This window comes from Columba livia, chromosome 10, assembly GCF_036013475.1.
Source record: "Columba livia isolate bColLiv1 breed racing homer chromosome 10, bColLiv1.pat.W.v2, whole genome shotgun sequence".
Classification (NCBI taxonomy): Eukaryota; Metazoa; Chordata; class Aves; order Columbiformes; family Columbidae; genus Columba; species Columba livia.
Window position 1 is genome coordinate 6924790 of NC_088611.1, and position 18933 is coordinate 6943722.

At 39.0% G+C, this 18933-nt stretch overlaps 1 protein-coding gene and 1 long non-coding RNA gene across 10 annotated transcripts in view; one reads left to right on the forward strand and one right to left on the reverse strand.

Moving 5' to 3' along the window:
* Positions 1 to 18933, forward strand: part of PRKCD (protein kinase C delta) — a 65293-nt gene that overhangs the window by 19439 nt on the left and 26921 nt on the right. For 5 of the 9 annotated variants that reach the window (XM_065075148.1, XM_065075153.1, XM_065075146.1 and 2 more), the window contains exon 2: positions 17328 to 17462. In XM_065075148.1, coding sequence (XP_064931220.1) covers positions 17348 to 17462 — 115 coding nt within the window. In that variant the 5' untranslated portion in view covers positions 17328 to 17347. Of the gene's footprint in view, positions 1 to 4225; positions 4287 to 12184; positions 12266 to 17327; positions 17463 to 18933 lie in introns of all 9 variants that reach the window. The other 4 variants (XM_065075147.1, XM_065075152.1, XM_065075149.1 and 1 more) reach the window with 2 other exon arrangements.
* Positions 1826 to 10171, reverse strand: LOC135580453 (uncharacterized). The gene is made up of 3 exons (XR_010475063.1): positions 9899 to 10171; positions 2458 to 2554; positions 1826 to 1959 (listed from the first exon to the last, which is right to left on the reverse strand). It is a non-coding gene; the product is annotated as an uncharacterized LOC135580453 (long non-coding RNA).

The following is an 18933-nucleotide window of genomic DNA, read 5'->3' on the forward strand; positions in this document are numbered from 1 at the left end:
ATGGATGATTCAGACATATTGTCTTGAAAGAGGTGAAAACTAGCAGTGAAAGTAATAATTTTAAAGTTTATCTTTACCTTTCTCTCCCACATGTTGCTTCCCCCTCCCCCCACCAGATGCAGTCAGTTCTCATGCAGTTTTCTAAGCTGTCCTAACACTTCAGTTAATAGGTTTTGAACATGTTTGAGTCATTTGTTACATATCTACATTTCTCCTCTTTGCTCTGTGGACTGACCGTTGCTGACTTCTCTCTGCACATCATGTGGTCCAAAACGTTTATTTCACCTACTAGATACCAATGACGAAACAATCTTGAATTCTTAAGGATCTCTGGTTATTAGTATGTCCTTTATCTCTGTTAGGTGATCTTAAGTCAAACACTATTGGCCCTGCATGTAATGTTGGAGCATATCTCTCCTGTTAGATGCTTAAACATTATTTATGGAGTGTTTGTAAACTTACAGGCAGAGTATCCGGGAATGTTTGGTGCGTTCCCATAGAGCTGAACTGTGTTTTGACAGCTGGTTAATGCCACAGAGCCTCCAGTGGCTACGGCTCTGTAGATGTGATTCCTCCACTGGTTAGATGACTTGTGATAAGTTGTTTTGTAGATATGGCTGTGATTGACAATTTGGATTTTAAAGTACAGGCTCTTCCATGTAAGTCTTCTTTGTGGGGTTGGCTCAACATAAGTAATTTTCATCTAGAATTTAGAAATTTCATTGCTAAATGTGAGCCATAAATTTAGCTCTTTGTTCAAAGCTGAGCTGAGAGTTGATGTTAACAAATTCTGTTGTCAATATTATAGTTTGTGTTGCAAGCCTTCATAACTAAAGCACTTTGGCAAGTACATATATCTTGTTTTATTAGATTGAACTAAGGACCAGAAAAGCTAAAGCATTTGTCAAGGTTGTGGTTCATTCAAGGTCAAACTCAAAGGAAAACAGTACAGTTCAACTTGGGACCTTGTCTCCTTTTATGGATACTCGCCCCCCTCCCTGTAGTAGCAGGAGTCACTGATTGCTGCTGTGTAATGTAATCTCTCCCTGTTCTTGTTTATTTTTGGATGTGAAAATGAGGTTTCAGTCATTGTTTTAGTGAGTCCAACGAATGTCAGAACCTGAAAGAATGCTGCTTTTCCTTGTTTCCTATTTGGGAGATGCCTGCAGAAACAAAGGCAAGCTGGGCATTTGTGCCAGGATGAAAACCAAAGACCTTTAGCTGTAGTGTTCCTCAAGGTAAAGGATTTGGATGAGGTGTTGTGAAACTTGTATCAAAATAATCCCTCCCTTGTGTGTAAGATAACAGATAAAAGAATGATCATGTTTTAAGCCTGGTCTTGCCACCCACCTGTTCTGAATTACAACTGTCTTCAGATGCCTTGTAGCCAGGTAGTTGAGTAGAGAACACAAGGAACTCTTCCTAAAACGGACTTTGCTGACACTGGTTAATACATCAGGAAGATAATATCATAAAATAAAGTTATCTTTATATATTTTTTTTTTTTTTTTTTTTTTCACTTCTCTGGGTATTTCCGCACTCCATCAGTCTTTATATTTAGCTACTCTTACTTATTTATTGTGAAGATACTGTTAGGGGAAGAGCTTGGAGCTTTGCAGAGTAGCAGTTTTGTAGGATAAATAGGTTTTACTGAACACTGTGTAAGATACATAACTGAGAACTTGTCAGTTAAGGTGCTATTAACAGCTACATCAAGCCTGGCATGTAGTCTTGGCATCCAAAACTAACACGCAGTTACATTCATCTGCTCTTCAGCTCTTTCACAGATTGTCCTTTTCGATGGTTCCAACACTCACCCACCCAGCCCCTGTACAGCTCTTACCATCGCTCCAGGCTCCACTGGACATTGATCATGATCTTCCTTAGGAAACATTTGGAGCAACAGTAGTTTCCAGCAAAATTGTTACAAAGTGCTTTTCAAGGATTCACATTGCAAATCTATGAAAGAAATTAAAGTGGACACAGTATGTACACTTTGTATAGTACCATCTTAAAAATAATATTATATTAATTCTTGCTATGTTTTGCTTGCTGCTGTAGAGTTTTAAATAATCCTCACAGTATGGAATTGACATCGTGAGCTCCAAATAGCTTAAATAGCTCTTGAGTTGGTTGGAAGATTTGTTTACTTTTACCATAATAGTAAAATCATCTTTGGTTTTCAGGCTATTTGGAACAAATTTTTTGCAGGACCCTTGCAAGGAACATATTTGGGGGGAAAAAAGAAGTGTCTATTATTCTTGCTTATAATTTTATAAATACATATCTCAAAGTTGTGTAGGCAGTCTATAAATTGCTTGAAGTGCCTCTTGGAAATTAAGCTTGCTGATTTTGTTTCAGATCTGAAAAAGGGCTTTGAAAGAGGACTTTGGAATTTTTAATAAGTATTTGTAATGGCAGATTACCTGTCTCTGCAATTCTGAGCTATATACTTACTCAGCACTCTTGCTCCCTGGTTTATGAGTAAGTGAGGAAGTTTGGAGTTTCCACAAGAATGACTCAGATCAAGGAGGAATCCTAATACTGTTCTCCCCTGTTGAATCATGGAAGAAAATTAATTAACCTGTATGTGTAATACATCTTCCCAAAATTATGGAAAGACTGTAGATTAGCCTTCCTGTAAGAGTCAGGATGAAAAATTCAGTAACACATTGCCTCAAAAGCAGGTGGAATTGCTGTTAGGAACCTGTAACTGTTTGTCCTGACACCTTGCTTAAAGTACATGGTGTTTCACAATGATGGACGCAGTTTCAAAGCAGTACAATAACAAATTTGGTCCATCTTTTGGAATCACCCTGTATAATACTGACTTTTCCTGTTGATTGTGTTTGGGAAAAATAATAAAATTTTTAAGTAAGACTTTTAAGACTTCAGAGTATAATCCTTAGATACAATGACATCTTGCTGCTGCTAGACAAGCCTTCGTCCATTTGGTCACCTTCATTTTCTGGTAGGTGGATGGTGCTAGGAAACAGAAGTGGAGGTGTGGAGGTCAGCCGTAAGCAGATCACAAGCCTGAACCTTGTCCTTTTGACTATCCCACGCAAAGATCATAAATCTAATACTGTGTTCCACTGAGCTCTGGGTCTGCATGGGCCTCTGGAATAACCATTTCTTTGTGTTACATCACCAGATGATGCTAGAAGAACTTTAACTGTATCTTTTAAACTAGCTGCTGCAAATTGCTTGGAGAATCTTACCATTTTCTGTTTGGAGTCCAGAAATTAATGTTTCCATTGTGTAGTATACTGAAGGTTTATTTGAATTAACCAAGAGCCCAAAAATATTTCCTGTCAAGAAAAAAGCACAAACTAAATGGTGTTTTTTCTTCAGTAGCCAGAATTTTATTGTACTTGCTCATCCTAAAGTTCAAGGTGGTGTTGGAAGTTACAAACAGTGACTGTGGAAACAACTCTACACTAGTACTGTTCAAGTCTCCTAAACTGCTTTTTTATTCTGCAACAGTACGAGATTAATGTGTAAAATGCTTCTACTTTAATATTTTGTTCCAAGACTCCAAGTAAAACTTTAGAACTGCTCAAATCTGCTGTCAAGGTTGGTGAAGAGTCTTTTTCTTGGGCAGTACCTGAACTATGCATCATTGCCCCAGAACAGTACTAAATACTTGGAGTATTTGTTACTTGTTGTATGAGTCTTTCAGAGGTGACAACCTTGGGAAACTTTAACAAAATCTGGAATAACTAAGGATTTAAACTCTTGCAACTCCTAATGCCCCAATGTATACAAGTCTACCAATGTTCATCTGTACTGCACTCAAACTTTCAATTAATGTTAAACATTTTGAGAAAGGTCAGTATGCAAATCCAGTTTGCTGTTTGATTAATACAATGCATTAATGTGGGTTGATAAAAGATGATAAGCACCATTTTTGTTAAAGGAATTATTTTCAGTTTCTCTTAATTTGCTCATGCTAGTTGGATGTCTGTCCATCCTCCACTGTAAATGAATGCTGTTGCTAGAAAAATGTGTTAAGATTTGCTATGACAGGAAAGAATCTGTTCGCCTTTTTTTTTCCCTCTAGTTTCTTCCTGAAGAAGAACTTGCTTTATTTTCTAAGTATCCTTCTGTCCTATAAAGAATGGTAGGGCAGATGCAGGCTTTGTTCTAGATGTTTCTGCATAGTTTCTGTGGGTAATGTCTGAAGTCAGCAACATGGCATTCATTCTCCATTTTCTTTTCTCAGTGTTCCTCTGGAAAAGGAAATTAAATCAGCTTGAACAGTCTGTATCATTTGCTTGAGATGTGTAAGTTGTCACTACACGTGATTTTTTTATACCCTGCTGTAATCCATGGTATAATATTAACAAAACAAGGCAAATAGTTCTGTAAAACAGCTATAAAATTGTTAGTATGTGTTTGGTAGTCAAGATTACATCAAATTTTTAATATAGTCCATGAATATATGTTGAATATCATGATTGCTTAATGTTAATATGTTTCTCATAACTTTTTACAACTGGAAAAACCCTAGACCTTCAGAGGTACAAAATGTTACTGTGGGGAGATAATGATGAAGATGATTCTTCTTCCTCGGGATGTCTGATCTTTGCGCATATGATATTTGTGCACATCTCACCAATAACCAGTGTGTCTCAGTACACATCTTAGATGAGCAGAGGGTACCAACAGCTACAAGAGAATCATGTGAGGTTCTTTTCTCCCTTCACATTTCCTGAGATGAATTTTAGGTGCTGGTTTTTATAATTCTGACATTTTTCTGTCAGAAATAAGTTTCAGAGCTGTGCTTTTAGAGATGGACTTAGTTGTAGAACAGTTAAGAAAACCCTAATGCTCTAATTGGAAAATGAGATTTTGGAGAAGGAGATACATTACAGGAGCATAAAAATTATATTTACAAAACTATATTTAATGAAGGCTCTTCACAGTACAAGCAAACAGATTTTTCAATATAGCTGTGTTTCAGGTCTGAGCAATTTATTTTTTTTCATGGTCCCCCAGGGGCAGAATGGGGTTTTATATTAAAGGCTGGAAATGCAGCTGTCTGCAGCTCTTTCCCACAGAGTTGAAATTCATTGGGCAAATGTTGATTTAACTTTTGTTTACTCAGTACAGGGGACTCTCAAATTACCCATGATGTGGAATAACTTTGTAAGAAGTGGGTTACGGGCATCTACTTAACCTCCTTTCAGTTGTGTGAATTGCCTCTCAGTCCTGGTCACATCCCATGTCTGTGGGTTTGCAGTAATTGCTAACATGGAACACACACTATTAGTAGAGGATTTATGTACTTAAAGTGCTGTAGTGGAAGTAAACATCCAGTCCTGTGGGGAGAAGCCAGCATCCTGCGGCCAGCTGCACGCTGCAGACCCTAATGTGGAAAGGAGTCTTTGGGGCTGAAGATGTGGCTTGTTGTAAAGTCCAGATGAGCTCCTTGCCAGCACCCACTGCTCGCTGGGCTCAGCCGTCTCCACGTGTGAGACGGGATACAGCCACTGCAGGGAAGTGATAGGTATTTCAGATATACAAAATGCAGGGGCAATCAAGTAAGCTGTGATTAAGCAAGCTGCATAGTAAATAGTATAAAAGAGCTGCTTGGCATTCAAGGAGGGAAAGAATCAAGGCAGTGTGGGTAGCGCTGATACACAGAGGAAAGATTTGGAGGCAGAACTGGGCAGACCGTTAAGGGTAGATCTACTCAAACAAATGACAGACACCATGTGGAAAGAGAATTTCCCACTCCGCTGCTGTCTTTCCGTGCTGAGAGTTGAGAAAGGGATCTTCTCTAATTGCAAGTGGGAACATTTGCATTTGGAACCACTAGGAGCATTCTTGCAGTCCGATATGTGCCTGTCCCTGTTAAAAGCAGGATTGCCCTGTGGAGACTGGGAAGAGCATTGTACACATGGTCTATGCTATTGCTTTAGGAACATTGTGGTTTGCAGCTGTTTCATTTTCCTCATGGGTTTTTCTGTAGCAGCCACATGCCATCCTTTTTAACTTAATGATCTAATAGAAATAACATGGCCTAATGGTATGCTTCCCAACCATGGTATTATACAGGAGGTGCTATTTGTGATAGCAGTTTGTGATTTTCTGTCCAAAGTTTTCTATAAAATATATATAAAGAAGCACTTTTATGGCAAAACAACTTGTACAGCAAAAAGTCAGAAATAATTGGAAGGTGAGGGAAAAAAAACGAGATTTTAACTCATTTATCCATTTACTGATGGAGGAAATGATAGGCCCTAATGAGCCAGGAAAGCTTGTCTGTAGGAAAAGGATTGAATACTCCATCGCTTCTGTGGGCTCACTGGGACATGAGAGCACAACTGCTATCGAAAGAGTTTGTGTTCACTTACTTTTGTAGGTAATCTAAGGGTACCATTGCAAGTCAGTTGCTTATGTCTTTTCTTCCCGAAAGTTTTTAATTTTAGATAAGTACTGAAGTTGGTGTGTTGTATATCAGGAAGTTCGTTAGTGCAGTGAACCAATAAAATAACAGCACAGATGCTGACTTGCCATGTTGTTAAGTGATGTTCTTGAATATGTTTTATGCTTCTCTATGTGTATAGTGTTTTGCATGTACAAACCAAACAACTCATTTTTAAATTATTCTCCAGTTTTCAGTAGGATGAGCATTGTGTGGAAGCTGGAAAAAGCCACAACAGACAATGCACATCTAATAATTGGATCTGCTCTCATCCTCCAGAAACCTGGGTCTTTCAGGTAGTAGGACCAGCATTTCTGGAAGGTGGCCAGAGGGTGTTATTGACAGCACCCAGTCCACAGGACTTGTTACTCTCTCAAAACCCAAAATAGTTGAGCATGTCCTCTTGTGGTTATCTCTGCAAACAAGATTCTGGCTCATCTGAAGCTCCAGGGATTTCTGTTTAGCTTTTTCTTTCTCGTTTACTGTGTTGTGTCCCAGACATAAAAATGCTTAAAGGTTTCCTTCACTAATAAGGGTACTAAAATAATATGTTTTTATTCATTTAGTGGAAAAATCACTTAATATGGCTATTAGCAGACACACATCAAAGTGTTTAGATAAAGACAGCATCCGTGTCATCACAAAATGTTAAGTTTATATGTTTAAACCAGAAAATTCAGTAAAAAGTAAAAAAAAAAATTGTTTAGTGTTAACTTAGCTGGAGGATTAAAAAAGAAGGAATAAAAATGGTATGAAATAGTGTATCTCACCCTGAGTTTGCATTACAATGTGTACTGTAAACTCTGTGCTACCTTTAAATAACCCAAATCGCTCTTAAGATCCCTTCATGCTTTAATTTAACTTGTTAATGAGTTGTGTCTTTTTCTTCTATGTTTTTTGAGAATGCTGGGTCAACTGTAGAGCTTTAAATGTTCATTTCCTCTAGAAAGTGATTCTTAGGGGGACAGTTAAAAATCACTTGTGGTTCCATTTTCTTCTCTGATTTTGGAAGTCTTAGCCTGAAATTTGCAGGAGAAAATGCTTTTAATTACAAATTAATTTCAGTTACGTTTCCTTCTTTCCAGTTTCTCATTATTGATCCCTGTGGCCATTCATCATTTAGCATCATTGTATACATCACTCTGTGTCACTCAGCAATGCTTCTTTCTCTCTTCATTGCGAAAGCAAGAGGTGCTTTCACAGGTAGTGATGCATGTAACCATGTATGGTTTCACTGCGTATTTTCAATTATTAAACCATAGGAAAAGTCTTGATTAGGTTGACTTCTATTGGTTATTTATATTTATTTTGTGGTGTTTGGCCTTCACACTCTAGGTAATTAACAAAAAACCCAACAGGATGCTTCCTGCCTACGCTGAGCAGCCTGTCTGTACCCGGACATAGCGAGGAGGAGAAGCATCATGCTCACCAAGGCAGATTTGGCCCGTCTTGCTGTCTAATGTCTGTTTGAAGGGTCTGAGTGTGTTTGTGACCATCTGGGAAATAATGGCTTCTCGAAAAAGCAAATACAACCACCCCAGTAATGCCAGGTGAAATCAGGAGGGAAGACTGGATCTATTCTTACAACTCAGTACACAGTTAATGAGCAAAATTATTGGTTCACAAATCTTGTGGCCTTTTAGTTTAAAAGCCTTGATCAAAATCAAGCATCCACAAACTGAATTGTGTTTCTTCTGACGGGGTCATCTGAGCTGCAGATTTCCAGTGTGTATGAATGATGATACAGTTCTCTCGGCTAATGAATATTCTGGCTTTCCAGATACTTGGAGGATTAGGTCATAGTGCTGGGGGCAGGATAAATTTCTGGCTTGGAGCCTTGTGTTCTGAGAGGCACTTCGACTGCATAACCTGCTGATGTTTCCAAAGCTGTTTCAAAAGTTATTCTCTAGTTGGAATGTTTTAGAAGGCATTTTCGTACTTATGTTGAACACCCAGTTTCTATATTTCTATTTTTTGCTTCTTCATTGTTTGTATAGAGATATTAACCCAGTATACTGGAAATAAGACAAATGTCCAATTTCCTTTTTTTCTTAAACTATAATTGCCATACTGTCTTTATGGTGTTTGGCTGTTTCACTGTTAAGGGGAAAAAGGTTTTCCTGTTCAGTGGAAAGTGGGGGGGAGGAAGAAACAAACCTCCAGTGTTTGGAAAAAAAAAGGTAATGTATATTTATATTGAGTTGTAAAAGTTTAGCTGAAGTGTTGTCATATTGTTTTCTGTTTGGTTTGAAAATATGCTGTTGGCATCTAATGTTATTCTTTCTGGGAAATATATCTCAATTTCCAGGAAACTTATAATCGCTCAGAAAATAAGCAGCTTTGTGTGTGTAATTATGTATCAGAAAGAAAATCTCAAATATTATACTGAATCCTAGATAAAAATACTCAGCAAGGGTGAGGACAGTATTGTAGGATGGGCTTGCTGTGTAACTCCTCCACTAAAGGATGCTAATGGGGTATGCCGGGATGTGGATTCCTGCCCACTTGATAATGGTGATACTGTACAAAATGCTGGATTTTCTTTGGCTATTTTCCTTTGCTTTGGCACTTCTGAAGGCTGTATGAGTAGCTCAGCTTTACCAGTTGACTGATTATTACAAAAGAGTCCATGAACCCTCTTGCAGGATGGTGTGCTTCCTTTGGAGAACTCAGAGTCATATGGTAAACTTGATGCACAGTTTTGCAATTTAGTCATGCTGACTAAATACTGGCAAATTCCTTGAACATTGTTGAGGAAGTGGGAGCCCGGAGCTATTCAGAGCTCAGATTCGCAGAAGGCACCCACGGCTCTGTTCAGTGCCACAGAGCCAGAACTGGTGTATGGCTTAGTTAGGGCTACGAAGCTGGTGAAGGGTTTGGAGAGGAAATCGTATGAGGAGCGGTCCCAAACTCTTCTCTTTAATGACCAATGACAGAACCCAAGGGAATGGCAGGAAGATGTGCCAGGGGAGGCTCAGGTTGGACATGAGGAAAAGGTTCTTCACCCAGAGGGTGCTGGACACTGGAACAGGCTCCCCGGGAAGGTGTCACGGCCCCAAGCCTGACAGTGTTCAAGAGGAGACTGGACAAGGCACTCAGAGATGGTGTGAACTGTGGGGTTCTGTGCAGAGACAGGAGTTGGACTCGATGATCCTTGTTGGTCCCTTCCAACTCAAGACATTCTATGATTAGTTCCAGCCTGTTATTGTCGGGAGGAAGGGGTGTACAGCATCCCTTTCACCTAAAAGGTTTTTTCCTCTGACACACAAGGGATTGTGCTATTTAATTGCAGAGAAAAATGTCTCCACTTACTCCCCATGTTAAAAACAGGTAAAAAAAAAAAAAAAGCTTCCTAATTAGTCTTAAATCATGCATGCATAGAGAAAAAACTTATTCATTATTTGCCTCCTTTGGATGTGCTCCCATTCTGTAATGTGATTTGGTATTAATGAGTTGTTCACTCACCTAGAGTTTCACAAGGATCTGGCTAGCTCTCGTATTAATCCTTCCATGTTGCTGCAGTTGCTCCTTACCAAATGGTATCAGCTTGTACTGTCAGAAATTATGAGCACAGTCTTTGGTCTTCAGGCAGTGTTCATTCTCTTGCGTGTTTTTAATGTCCAGTGTTTCGGTTTGAAGTTAATGAAGAGGATTCATTTGCACTTTTGTTTCAAACTTGAGTTTGGCAATGGTGAAAAACACTGTGTCTACAGTGCTTTCCTCTGCTGTTTAGTCCGTTCAAAGAGGAAGGAGAACTTGGGAGTTGTTGTCATTGTTGTTTTTAAGGGAATTTAACTGGCTATTTCTTATGCACTTCTAAAGAAAAAGCAGCTGACAGTACTTCCCCCCTCTCCTCCCCAAGTAGTAGTTCCAGAATATCAAAAGAGCCAGCTTTGTTGCTCCCAGTGTTCTTTTTCCCTAAAAAAGGACATTCAGTGTAAAATGCCATTTCTGTTTTGCAGCATATGCTGTGTAACAGCCTGTCCTGCTGTCTATTTGAGTCCAAAATTTCATCAACTTACTGATCTTTTAGTGTAAAACCCAGAGCTGCCTTACTTGACTTGACTTGAAACCTCTTTAAGAACAGTCAACTGTTGTTCCTTAGCTGATCATATGTTATCATATGTTCAGATATATTGGGCTGCATGCCTGCCTACTGTTTGCATTCCCTGCAAGCTTCTCAGGAGCTTGCATTGCCAAGATTTGAAAGAGTTGGTCTGTTCAGAAAGAAAGTTTCTGCTGCTCATATTTTGGAACGTTTCTTATCAGAATGATAGGGAAAGCATTGGTAATTTTTTTTGGCCTTGAGAGTGTTGGGAAAATATATACAGCAGCTGTAAATTGAGGCTGTTTTGGGACTGCTGAGCATAGAAAAAAGCACAGAAACTCGGAATTCTCTGTGCTTCTGGCCAAGTGGGATGGAACCAAGGAACATCTCTTGCTACATGGCTTATCTAGATGGCTTTTCTCCAGACTGTTGCAACACAGTGACAGATTTTATTATGTAATTCTTTCTGTTTCTAGTCTTGTCCTGACCCAACAAAAGCAGAAGTATCAGAAAGAAAATACTGGGAGGAGAAAGAAGGAAATGGTAACTACATTTTTCCAAGCTAAGTTTTTGCAGGGCTCTGTGAACAATTCTACATGCACTATTTAAAAGAAGACAAAGCAAACCCCAAAACATACATAATTTACACCAGAATTTAGTGTATAGAATTGTCACTTTGAAATTATGAACCAGTAAAAAATTCATTTGGCAATCAATTTAACAGCAAGTAAATTGAATTGTGGTGTTAAATTTCTTATCATCTTTTCTCACTTTTCATAGTCCTGTTGTGTAGTTCTAGAACGTTTTATGAAGATACATTGTTTCAGAAATATTGCTGCAGACATTGTAGGTTATTGGGCTGTTGGGCTGTTTTAAAGATGCTCTTTTCATGCTTGACTTCCTAACAATAACTTCATTTTGTTAAATATTGCCTAATGAGTATATTTTGCTTTCATAAGTGTATAGTCCTGCAGTTCTAATTTTTTTAATTGTTATTTTATTTGTAAAATCTTCTCCATAAGATAATTTTAAAAGATAGTTGCTGAGAAGCTCCATGTTTCTGTTTACCATTCCTGAATTCCATAGACAGATGAATCAAATTAATAACTGGAGTAAGTCAAACCATTCATAGGAGATAGTTGCACCTTAATGGCTAAACCTAAATAAAAGCAGGAGTGATGTTGATACAAGGGCAGTACTGTACTTCTGGAGAACTCTCCTTCTTCCACAGGGACCCACATGCATGTGAGTTTAGCCCTGGTTTTTGGAGAACACTTTTCAAACCCTCTGTGGATTTTAAGCTTTCAAAGCAGCACCTGCAGGTAATGTTTTTTGCCATCTCTGGCAGCCATGAGCATTCAGCACCATGATGTGTAGTGATTTGGTGTTGGTTCTAAGTATGTTTTTCAGGCTTTCGTTGGGTAGCAGTAGTGCAATAGCTGGTAGAGTGTAGGGAAGTCCCACTGATAAAGAATACTGCAGTATATCTTCTTTACAAGAATAACAGCAAATACAGTAAGCTTCTTTTCACTGACTTCATTTTGAGACAGAGCATCAAACGGAGGCCAGGACTTACAACAGAACATGCTAAAATTCTCTGTAGAATAATTGTAGGTGTGCAATGTAGGAAGTGCTTACCATCATCATTACTCTGGTTCCGTTAAATGTCCTACAGTATAGGTGTTGCTGCTTCTCTCTTACAGATGGGATTATTTTGATCATCAGCTGAGAGAATACCTGTAAAGGGAGTTCTTCAAGAACCACAGCCAACCTGTCTGCTTCCTGTGAGTTTTTCTGTAATGTAAGCATGAGGCAGCATACATAGGAACAATAAAAACACCGTGCGCACATTAGCAGTGTGCATAGGTGAAGGATGCTTATCACACTCCCAGCATCTCTGCTTGCAGGCTTTCTTGTATGATCACCATGAAAGTAGCATAATCACCTTTGAAGGCCATACACAAAGAGGAAGGAGGTCCTTCTCATGCTTCTGAAAGTACTGTGTGAGCAATACGTTGGGCAGTAGTTTGTTGCTACCTTTCTTGAACACCTTGTCCATTACCAGAATAGAGGACAGGAAACCCTTATGTAAAAAAAAGTTACCTGCAAGTTGGAAATAATCTATATTTTTGCATCTTAAAAAATCAAAAGTTACTGCCTCATCTTTTCAGGGAAGAGCACCCACGGGTCAGCTGTGCGTGGTGCTGGCTGCCAGTGTTGGCGTTTGTTTGGTGTCCTCCAACAAAGCATTTGCGTGGCCTCGGGAGCAGCCTCAGCCAGAAGCCAGAGGGCAGGGACTGTGTGCCATCCAGAGCATTCTGTGAGACAGCACGGAAAAGCCATGACCCACGTGTGCAGCTTTATGTCTGTTCGCAAAATGTTTTACAGACTACTGCAGGGAAATCAGAGGTTCAAATCAGCAGGAGAATTTTCTCATTAGTATTTCTCTTAGATATATAGTCCCGTATCAGTGATGGAACTGTTTGTGCTCTGTTTGTGCCCCTTAGTTTTTTCATTTCTTCAATGCTCTGCTGTTGGCCAGTGTCAGCGTTTCCTCCAGATGATCCACTGCTTTGATGTTACTTCCCGCTTTGTGCAAAAGTCACAACCGCATCTTTGTTTCTGGGTTGTGTTAGAAGTGGCTTGCCCTTGCTGTTTATAACAAGACAGAATTACAGCAACAAAGGAACTCTGACCAGTCCCTGGTAGCTGCTGTGTGCTGTTGGGTGGACAGAAGCCACAGAATTTGCTCTTTTTCCCTCATGTCTCCATGGAGAAGATTTGTGATCTAATGTGAATTTTGTGCTAGCGAATCTTGTGAAAATTGTCATTTGAAGATTTCTTTAAAACTCCATATTACAAATACAGCCATGTGAAAACTGAATATCTGTTCATCCAGCAGGTGTTGGTATTGATGATGTGAAGATGTTTCAGCTTTTTCCCCTCTTGCTCCATGTGTTTTATAGTTGATAGTAATGCAGTTGATTTTCTTTCTATATTAAATAGCCGAAAACTCTAAATTTTAAAGCTTCATGGAAATTACTGTGGATTTTGCAGATTCAGTGCCAGTCAGTGTAGAATGTGATTTTAGCCTGCAAGAGGGCAGATCAGGGATCCTTGGCAAAATGAATACGCTGAACAATGTCCAATGGTCTATGCTGAATTAGTGGGGCCATCACCATGTACTTTATCTACAATAACATTACTAGAAGATTTTTCTCCTAGCCTTTTTTTTTTTTTTTTTTTCAGATTGCACACAACTTTGAAACTGTTTGAGATATTGAACCAGTAATTTAGACTTGTGGTATTTTTGGAGATCACTTCTCAGTTTTTCCACCATTCGGTTTGGATAAAATCACACCCTTTAGGGAAAACAGTTTGGCTTTAATACTTCATAGCAGCAACACAGATTGCATGAGTAGATTGTAAAATCTCCCTCACTTCATAGGTGGTGTTTTATAGCAGCTTCAGTTCTTGACAGATGCAGCTTTTAAAACCAGAGTCAGCTCTTGTTCTGTCACTTCTGAAATAGTCACAGAGACTTGAGAGGGATTCTTGTCTAAAATGCAACAAGCAAAATGTGTGTATTACTTTCAATGTTTTGCTTTTCAAGTGTGACAAAACTTTGGATGAGTGTATTCAGCAGGGATTTTGAGAAACTGTTGAATTAAAATGAATCTTTCATTGGATTTCGCTGCCAAAAACAGTTTTAGTGGGGTATGTTTTTGTTTACAGCAATACAGCTGATACTTGTCAGCTATCTCAATGCAGTATCTTAGCATAGACAAGGATTGGAATTTTCCAGTCCGAGGAGCAAATCCAAACTCTCCTTTCTCTCTTAACCTCCCCACATCACAGTATAGTCTATCACGTATAGTGAGATTTTGCATGAAGCGCCTTAAAATCTCTACTTTTGTGAAAAAAGCATAAAGTGTAAGGGTAGAGAAATTTGGCAGGAATGGGTAGTTTGTTATGGGAAAGTAAGCTGTTGAATTGTTTGTTTGTTTTGGGTTTTTTTAAGTTATTGTTAAATGGAAAAGCAAAACGTCATCACCTAGTTTTCACAGTGATGTCAGGCATTTGACCATCATCAGAAATTCTGGGATATTGATGTTTTCTCCTAACTGATTTGCTTGTGTGTAGCATTTCTGAGTGAGCATTTGCGATTGCAATGAAGCCACATACAATGAAACTAATAAAAATAACCATATTTAGAACTAAGAAGAAGAGCAGAAAATGTGGCCTTCCAAAGATTTGGCCATCAGAAGTGTGGGGTTATTCAAAATGCACATTCATTGTACCTGTTTCTGTTGTATCTGTTAGTTCAGAGTTAAAGAAACAGACGTCATAGCCTTGTATTGTGTTTCAGGACTAACACTGGCTTGAGTCCGATGGTCTGAGTGAAATCAGTGCAATTGTTGGTTTAGCTTCATCAGTGCTTTCCAATTTTCTGTTAGTGTAGTCCCAGACTTACTGGAAATAGTGACTTCTAGCTGGGCTGTCCCTTCCAGACAGAATTACTCTGCAATCCTGTGATTCTGTCAAATAAATTTTCCAGTGAGAGCAACATGCTGACCTGCCCAGGCTCTTTCTACCTATGGGCTAACTGGGTCTTAAAGCCGTTTCCCCAGAGGCGAACAATGATGAAATCTCGTTTCTTTGACGTCCTTATTGAGTGATAACTCTATGTGACATGGTGTTAGCAAGTCATGTCGCTAGTCACTTAAGGGTAGTTCCGAACATTGTGAGCATAAGGTCTCTTGAGCAGCTAAAGTATGTTCCTCATTAAAACTCTTGATGAGGATTGTGTTTACATTGCATTTGAAAATGAGGGATCAGATGGTGTTTGTTAACTTAAACAAAAGCTGTCTATTTTTCTTTCTTTGTGAGGTCATTGCAATCTCCAGTCTCATGACATGGTGCTCCAAGCTGCAATAACCAGTGCATTCGTGGGGAAGGGTTGTCATTTCACTGCGAGTCTATATGACCGTCTGCGTAAACGTGAATTATAGTGGTGGCTCTCGGCAATTCAGTGGGATAAGCAATGGTGCCAAATAATCCTAAACCTGCTTTCTAGCTTTGTCTTACTCTACAGAAAAGAAAGCAGGAAAGCAGTTAATAAAAACTAGTTTAATGAATGTTAGGGAGTCATAAAATTTTTCCATTTATTGCGAATGGTCTCTGCATAGGGAGATTGCGTGATGTGCAAACAATGGTGTGAGGAGCTACATGCCTTCTTGCTGCAAAGACTCTAATTTCACAGTCTTCTATCTCAATGACTGTTCTGGGCCTTAAGAGATATAAGAGGAATGTTAATTGCTTCTCAGGTCAATGTCTTTACATTAAAAAACGCAAGCATGTGCAGGATTGCTTGAAATGTTCTTCCTAGTGCTGCTTGACTGAGCTGGCTAACAGTTCACAGTCAAAAGGCCAGCTGAGCCCAGCTTCAAATTTTTTCATTATCTCTTCCTGTTACCTTGTTAACTCTTTATCCCCAATCCCTCCTGCTCTACATCCCTCATTCTCTGATCCCACTAGTATTCCTTTCTCTTACCCTTTTTCTTCACAAAGCAATATTGATATGCAAGCTGCAGGGTAACTCCATTGTTGAGGGTGCTGTGAATTGTAAACTGAAACCTGCTCTACGTTCAGGAGCAGTTAAGAATGAGGGAAGACTGTAGTGAAGCACCAGTTTGCTGACTTAGAAATTACAGGTGGTTTGGATTCTTGCTATTCCTGACAGTTTAAACCAGGTGACACAGTAGTGCTGGAGCCTTTTATCCATCTCCCTCTTCCCGTTGCGGGGTACATGCAGGTGTGGAGGCTCACGGATTGAGTCACTGCCTCCGGGATGCTTCCTAGGACTAGTAACGCTGCCACCTGAAATCAATGTGATGTTATACTTGTTTCAGTTTGGTGGTATCTGTAATATATATTATTTTCCATATTAAGGATGAAAAATTAAATGTGCACTTATCCAGTGGAATCTCTGTGTTTCAGAAATTGCTGCAACTTTGCATTTATCTAAGTGAGAAACTCATGCGTTATGGACAAGTTACTCAGGTTGTTAATGTTGATCAAGTGCTCATATGCAGTGCAATTACTTGATCATGCTAAAGGTTATGTTACTTTTATTGTACATCTGGTAGTGGTTTTTGCTGCGTTGTCCAGAAATTGTATGTAGGTTCAGTAGTTTCTCAGTTAATCTTTAAAAATAAAATTAACCAAAGGTGTTCCTTTTATCATTCAATTGCCCACTGAAGTGCCTGTAATTCTAGCTGGGAATTTTTCAGGCTGTGTAGCAATCAAAAAAGAAAATATGTAACTAAAATGCAACAAAATAACGTGAGCTTTAGATGATTAATTTTGCTTCTAGTTCTCCCTCCTTGCACTGTGAAAAATACTGGGAAAGGAGAATGTGGAGCAGACAACACTCTTCCTCCCACTTTTACCCAAACTCACCCTTCATTCCAAGTGTGAAGAAAAAAAAAGTTTTTAAAAAACCCAAACAATCTGTCTATTAGTTTGTGAACTATTTATTTGATAAGAATGCTTGTATATTTGTGTGTTAATGAGTAGTAAAAGGCATAATTGCTACTTTTTTTAAAGGATATGCTTAAAAGGGTGTCTTTAATTCAGTCTTTGATTGTAAATGTTAAGTTTTTTGTTTTAGTACATGCCAGTTTTATTTCAGGCTCACAGTCTTAAAGCCACATTAAAGACTTGGAAACTGTAGAGGATGAGTTCTATCAGCTGTGATGGCTGCTGAGAAATGTGTATCCCTTTCTTACAAGTCTCCAACCAGGTCTTTTATTCTGTGATTTTTATTTCCATCTTTCCATTTAGGTTGTGTATCATTGTGAACAATGGCCCCCTTCTTACGGATATCTTTCAACTCATTTGAGCTGGGGCCTGCGCAGAATCAAGGAGAACAACCGCAGCCTTTCTGTGCTATCAAGATGAAGGAAGCATTGACTACAGGTGAAGTTATAAATTATGATGCTTTTCTGAGTAAGTTTTTGAGAAATACTGCAGTCCCTCTTAGTCTGTGAATGGTAGCGAGTCCTGCTCTTCCTGTCATGCCAAGCAGTTCAATGTGAGTTTTTCTTTTAGAATGGGAGAAATAACAATGGCTTTTGTCTCTACCTCCACCTTAAAACAAGACTTCTTTATTAGTGCTTTCTTGTCCTGCAGCCAGAGTGCTCATCCAAAGGTTTCTATTTTGTGACATGTAGCTAGAATACATCACTGCAGCCAAACTAGATGAGAGAGAATTGCTGTACTGAGTTAGACTCCAGCCGTCTAATCCTACACTGTGGCTCTAGGCCTTCACAAAACATCAAAGAATGCAGGAAAGGGTGAGTTTCCTTCTTCCTCACAACACACTTGGGCTTTCCCCGTATTGCTGAGGTAAAAGTTGCCTTTAGACTTCAAACACAAGGTGCAAAACATCTTACAGAAAATATTGTTATCAAGCAAACGTGTTAAGCTCCAGAGAAGTGTTTTCCTAGTGTGTTGGGAGGACCTCTGAAGAAATGTTGTTGAAAACAGTGCAGTGCCTGAATGTGGGGAGAGGTGGATGTGGTCTAAATAAATCTATTATTTTTTTTAGCTGTCTCCTTTTGAAAAATAGAATTGGCCCAACATTTCTCCGCTTCCATGTGTCTTTGAAGTACTAAAAATGGGGGAATAGAGTGCAGTGAACCTTGGAGCAGTGACTGATTGGGGTAATCAGGAGGAGAAACTGATGTTCCCCTTATCAGTTTGACAACATCAGGAATAACTTCTGTTGAATTTGCATGCTGAAACATGATCAAGGAAAAACTTTTTAAATAGGAAGAAGAAAATCATTTGCCTAATGATTAGGCATTAAGCCAGTTTGCAAATGTAAAATGTTTTGAAGCCAGTAAGTAGTGTTAGTAGAGAAACAAAGAAACCTGAATACAAGAGGGGTAAGAAGAGCATTCTTCTTCAAGGCTGTTCTTTGCTGATGCTTAAATGTTCATTTGCAGGCAGGCAGTGTGATCCATGACAAATCTAATATCAGTATGGTTTTAATTGCAAAAGCATCATAGCCAGGCTGGAGGTTGTTAGCAGTAATTCAGATTACTTCTTTCAGTTTCACATAGGGTAAAAATGTATATAGTAACTGATCAAAGCAGATATTATTAATTGGCACATGGGAATGGGGAGAGTGAACGGACTGAAATAGTTCTCTTCCCTTCTAACAATCCTACCAAGAGTATTACCAACTATTCTGTAAACTGCTGGTGCTTTTGCAAACCCTAAATTATGGTGAAAGGTTCTGCAAATGTGTGCACTTTCTCATATTCCCAAGGGTCCCTCCTGAATCATGCCTTTTTGGATGAGCAGGTCTGGCTTTAGCAAGCCAAAAAATAGATAGTGTAAAAGCCTTATTGTCAAGAGAGCCTGCTTTTAATTCCCCCTTGCC